Here is a 6000-nt window from a genome sequence, read left to right as displayed (position 1 = left end):
CACCGGCCTCCGGTTCCCCTAACCCCGTGAAAGAAGCAACCCAGGGACGATCGAGGAGGATAGAAGAGCGAGGGGGGAAGAAGGGGGGGCGGGGGTGGAGAGAGGGGGTGAACTCTGAGTAAAATGAATCAACAAAACCCTGAGAAAACCGAAGGAAAAAAGCGGAGCCTGCTGAGGAGACGCGGCGGCGGCAGCTTCGGCTCCAACGGCAGCCGCCACGGCGATGGCGGCAGCGGGCCTACAAGAGACGGCAGGCCAGGCACCTGACGGAGCCGGCGTCGAGCGGCTTCACCGAGTTGTAGTGCTCCCCGCACATGGAGTAGCTCCTGTAGACCAGGGTGAGCGGCTTCTTGGTGTACTCCTCTCCGTAGACGACGGCGGGCGAGTTGGCCTGGATCACCTCGATGGGGGTCTGCAGGACGTGCGACAGGGCCCTCAGCTCGAGCTGGCCTCCACACGACGCGCTGAGCACGATGTCGTCGCAGCAGCTCAAGAAGTCGTCGTGGCTGCAGGCGTCGCTGCAGAAGGGCAGGAAGTCCTCGACATGCTTCCGCATGTACTCGGCGGTGCGCCTCCGCAGGCTCTCCACGGTCACGGAGAACACCAGCTGGTCTTGGATGGCGCGGTACATGCAGTGGCCGTCGGCCGGGATAGCCTTCATCTCCAGATTCCTGGCCCACAGGATGCCGTCGAGCTTCATTTCCTCGTCATGGCGGAAGCTGGCCAGGTGCTCCATCTCAGCCTTGGCCATCCTCTCCTGCCTTTCTCTCTCGAGGGCCACCTTTCTTTCGCGCCTTCTCTGTGCCCTCGAGAGGTGAGGAGGCTTGTCCTCGAGATCCAGCTTGCCCAGATCTTCAGTGACTGAATCGAGGTTGCTGTTATCAGGGAAACTCTCCTGGAACTTCTGCAGCTCCTGCTGCTGCTTCTGCTCCATCTCGGCCTCGAGGCGGGCCACATCGAGGAGCAACTGCTTTCTTCTCTTCTCGTCCCTCTTGGGGACCGAGCTCTTCATGCCCTGAATGTGGGCCTGCAGCTCTGCCTTCTCGCGCTTGTGGCGTCGTAACATCCGCTGATGCTCACTCTGTGCATCTCCCATGATGTTTAAGGGCAGGCGAGAATCGAAGTTTGGTGGCTGAAGTACCGCTACAGTTCGCGTCAACAGTCTAACCACCCAACCGGCTAGAGCTCCTCAGCCTCCCGTGGCGGCTGTACTCTCTTCCCCTCACCCGCGGCTGCCCTCACTCTATTAACGGCCCTCTCTGCCATTGGCCACTGTCTCTCCACGGCTACGCCTCCTAAACACTCCTGGCACTAGGATTGGCTGTTGGGAGACACTACGTATGCCCCCAGTAGACCCCGTAGCAAGGGGTGCTTCCGGTTTTAGCGGGGTTCCTGTCCCGGATGTAAAATCCCGCCTTGGTGCATCATGTGCAGCAACTGAGCTTGTGGAGATTTTCGTGGGCTCTGAACTGCGTACTTCACTTCCTAGCCTGAACACAGTGCAGACACTGGTCGTGCTTGAGAATCACATGACAAATACTGTTACACCAGATGAATGTGCCCTTGACACCGGACTTCCCATTGCTCCCAGTGTTCAGGAGGCAATGTGGCTCTCTCCAGTTCTTTAGTTGCCTTGACTGATGAACCCTTAATTTTGTGTATCAGAACAAGATATTTCCTTATGTTCCTGGGAACACAGAATCCTTTCAGTTTAGGCCTCAAATCCACCCTGTCCCATCTCAGTGTGAGAAAGCAACAACCTTAAAGTTCACTACAGCTGAGCAGACTTCGTCTTGTGCCAACAGAATGCACCTACCCTAAACTCCCCTTCTCCTGGGTTCCCAGCTTCCAAAATGGGCTCCCATGAAGCATGACAGTTGGCCTTCATCAAGCCACTTCCTTCTGATTATTTTGAATCTCTAAAAGTTCTAAAAAATAAAATAAAGTAAAATAAAATCCCTAAGCTCTTTCAAACATGCTCTCATCCTGCCCCACTCTGCTCATCTGTATCGTGAATTCCCAAACAGGAAGGCTCTTGAGACAACCTCCTCCCTGTTACAAATGAGGAAAGTGGACATTTGTCCAAGTTTTTACATATATCAAAACTTCAGTCGTTTTTAGTGCTAACTAGGATTCCATGATATGGATGTACTGTAGTTCACTTAACCATTCACCTGTTGAAGGACATCTGGGCTGTTTCCAGTTTGGGGTTGTTACAACCCCTGCTATAAACATCCATATACAGGTGTTTTGTGTGAGCACAAGGCTTCATTTCTCTGGGAAAAAAATGCCCAGGAGTGCAATTTCTGGGTCATATTATAAGTGTATGTTTAGTTTGTGAAGAAGCTATTTTCCAGAGTGGTTGTACCATTGTGCGTTCTCACCAGCAGTGTATGCGCAATCAGGTTTCTCTGCATCCTCACCAGCATTTGGTGTCGTCATCATTTTTTATTTTTAGTCATTCTGATAGATGTGTAGTGGTCTCATTTTACAAATTACTTTGCAGCTTCGTTTTTCTAATGAGTACTTAAAATATGAAGCTACTTTCAGGAAAACACTGAATTAAATTTTTTTTTAACTTGCATTATTCATTATAATGATTTTCTGTGTTTCAAGAAAGATTTTAACTTTTAATCAGGCTAGCTATTGTGTATGGAGGTAGCACTACCATACTGAAATTTTTAAAATTTAACATTTAGAGCAAGCCTGTTAGGGAAATTTTTATTCACTGGAAAAAAGTCATGGCTAATTGTTTTTTCATTAAAAAAAGAAAAGCATTTGCAATTTCAAATGATGTTTTTCTTAATTAAAAAGGGTCTTTTTGTTTGCAGAAAAAAATACTACAAAATGATTTTAATGAGTCTCACAGTATCTAGGAATCTTTACACTGATTGGTTTTTATTGAAATACAATATAAAATAAAACTGTAATATATGCTCACTGTCAATAATCTGGAGAAATTAAATTCCATAATTCTCCTGGGAGAAAACCCCTGTGAACATTTTTTTTTTTTTTTTTTTTTTTTTTTTTGCGGTACACGGGCCTCTCACCGCTGTGGCCTCTCCCGTTGCGGAGCACAGGCTCCGGACGCGCAGGCTCAGCGGCCATGGCTCACGGGCCCAGCCGCTCCGCGGCATGTGGGATCTTCTCGGACCGGGGCACGAACCCGTGTCCCCTGCATCGGCAGGCAGACTCTCAACCACTGCGCCACCGGGGAAGCCCTCTGTTAACATTTTGTGTTTATTCTTGCCATGCCTATTCTACTCAAATAGAACTGTTAAACAAAGAAACAACAGACCCAAAATGAAGTCACGTGTGCTATGCCCCACATCAGTAAACCAAGACTTAATACGTAACCAAATTGCAGTTTTAGCCCATCCCATGAAAGTGACTTTAACCAGTCAGTCTGGAATTTCCTGGCCAGCACTAGTGAGGTAGTCTGCCACATAGACCCCTGCCTTCCCCAAAAGGAAGGTGACCTCTGTCTGAAATAACCCCTTATTTTGTTGATGACTTCTTTGTCCCACCCCTTCTCTGCCTTTCAAAACCTTCCGTTTTGTACAGTTCCTTGGAGCTCCTCACTACTTGGTGGATGGGATGCTGTCCCATTTGTGAATTGCTGAATAAAGCCAATTGATCTTCAAATTCACTCAGGTGAATTTTGTTTGTTAACAGAACTCTAAGCGGTGCTCCCTGCCATCCTGTCTGCCTATCGCCCTCCCCACCTTGGCCTCTGGGGACCTCCCTTCTCTCTTCAAAGATCAGTGAGGGAAATACATCAAGGCTAAAAATTTGACCTGGCTCAAAGTAAAAAGTCAAAACAACAAACAACAAAGCAAAACAGAAAGTTCTTAAATTTCAAAGTTTCTGCGGCAATTTCTTTGTGTCACCAAGGTTTAGTGGTTCTGCTTTTAGACAAGGCATTGTAGTGGGCCTCAGGTCTCTGCATCAGTAGAAGCAGAAGAAAGAAACAGAAACTGCTTTGCAAATGATGCAAAACTCAAAATCCATTGTGGGTCCGATTTCAGGAAAAAATTATACTGCTTTTAATGGAATTAATGATCCCCTCATCTTAGCAATGAAGGAAGGAAGGGCCAGAGAGGGGGAGTGTTGGGCTGATGGTCACACTGCAGAATTCCACGGCTGACTCGTCTGTGTCACGTTTCCCACCGCACTGTGCTGCTGCCACACGCAGCCTTGACATGACTCTTGGCTGTAAGTCAGGCAGAACAGTCCCAACATAGCTTCTGGGGCCATCGGGAGGAATCCCTCATGAAACGGCTGTAAATTCATCTATGAGATTCAAAGAGACCTTGTACGTGCCCTCCGACAATGCCCACGTGTGAGCGAGAGACTCCTCATGAGCTCTGCAAGCCTGAAATCGCCTTGTAAAGGTGGAGGGCAGGCCTGGAGAGGAGAAATTCCTGCGGTGGAACACACGTGCATCTGCCCCTAGGGCCTGCCTCCTCCTTGGCCAAAGCAAAGAGCCTGTTCAAGCAAACTCAAGTGGATTTAAAGAAACACACTTATTTTTCCCTGAAAAAGTAATGTGTTCGGGCTTCCCTGGTGGTGCACTGGTTAAGAATCCACCTGCCAATGCAGTGGACACAGGTTCAAGCCCTGGTCCAGGAAGATCCCACATGCCTCGGAGCAACTAAGCCCGTGTGCCACAACTACTGAAGCTCGCGCGCCTAGAGCCCGTGCTCCACAACAAGAGAAGCCACCGCAATGAGAAGCCCGCACACTGCAACAAAGAGTAGCCCCCGCTCAGGGCAATTAGAGAAAGCCTCGTGCAGCAACAAAGACCCTACAAAGCCAAAAACAAAAAAAAGAAAGTAAAAATCTCATAATCTCACAATTCAGACTTCACAATTCACTGCTGACATTTGGCTTGTAGCTTTTTAGTGTTTCATTTATATATGCATGTATGTATATCTGTATGTATATTACTGTATAAATGTATATGTATACATATGTATATATAATATGATTCTTATTATAGTAAAATAAATACAATTTACCATTTTAACCAAAAGATGTGGAATTTAGACTTTACCGTCTCTGAGGATTATTTGCTTTCCTTGAAAGCAGTGGGATGTGTGTATGACAAAGAGACAGGCTGTGAACTGTGGTCAAATAGTTACCTACTAGAGAACTACAGGAGGAAGGGTGTAGAGCCCTCCCTGCATTGTCCTGCTGAAGCTCCTGTCTTATTATTATCAACTGAAAAAATCTGAGCTTGGTGACAGTACTGATGGGTGACACACTCTTGTCTTGCTACTGCTTTTATTTATTTATTTATTTGGCTGTGCCATGCGGCTTGTGGGATCTTAGTTCCCTGACCAGGGATTGAACTCGGGCCCTTGGCAGTGAAAGCGTGGAGTCCTGACCACTGGACCACCCGGGAAATCCCGTACTGCTTTTATTCTTAAAATTTGATTATATACTTAAAATTTTAAACTCTATTTATATTTTGAATAATCAGTGCTTTTACACCCTATTCTCAGCTGCTGAGTTGGACTCCTTGGAGTTACTTGTGTATCCTTTCTAAGATAGTCTGTGCTCACTCATATGCTCCTTTCAGTTTGGCTCAGAGGTACAAAAAGCTTTAGTGTACAAAGGTTGTATACGTGAAACTGGGGACACTCTACTTGATTGGTAATTGAAGGGATTTTTAAGGGCCTATCTCAGTGGACCTTTTCCTGAGATACTCCAGCCACAAACCAGGGAATCACCTCTGATCCTGTCTTTGTCTTTACCCTCCTCCTAAAACAAATGTTAATTCTACTCCCAGTGTCCATCACTTTGGTCCCCTGTTCTCTCCCTGCCGCCACAGCCCCAGGCCACGTCAGCGTCGTCTGTCATGGATGAAAAGACAGCCTCTCAAATCAGCTTCTTGCCTCCAATCTCTCTCCTTGCAATCCATTCTTTCCCCTAAGATTCCTTATCTCTAAAGCATAGCTCTGATGTCTCATTCCTTCTGAAAAACAAACTTTTAAC

At 47.1% G+C, this 6000-nt stretch overlaps 1 protein-coding gene across 1 annotated transcript; it reads right to left on the bottom strand.

The window, feature by feature from the left end:
* Positions 1-238: 238 nt before the first annotated feature.
* On the bottom strand, positions 239-2368 carry LOC309796199 (OTU domain-containing protein 6A-like; the record flags this gene model as incomplete). Its single annotated transcript, XM_082609257.1, has 1 exon — positions 239-2368. The coding sequence occupies exon 1, from the start codon at positions 1094-1096 to the stop codon at positions 239-241; it is 858 nt and encodes a 285-aa protein (XP_082465383.1). The 5' UTR covers positions 1097-2368.
* Positions 2369-6000: the final 3632 nt, after the last annotated feature.

This window comes from Mesoplodon mirus (assembly GCF_964341445.2).
Source record: "Mesoplodon mirus genome assembly, chromosome: X".
In the NCBI taxonomy this organism is placed as follows: domain Eukaryota; kingdom Metazoa; phylum Chordata; class Mammalia; order Artiodactyla; family Ziphiidae; genus Mesoplodon; species Mesoplodon mirus.
Note: the sequence above shows the minus strand (reverse complement) of the source record. Positions and strands in the feature narration are given on the sequence as shown.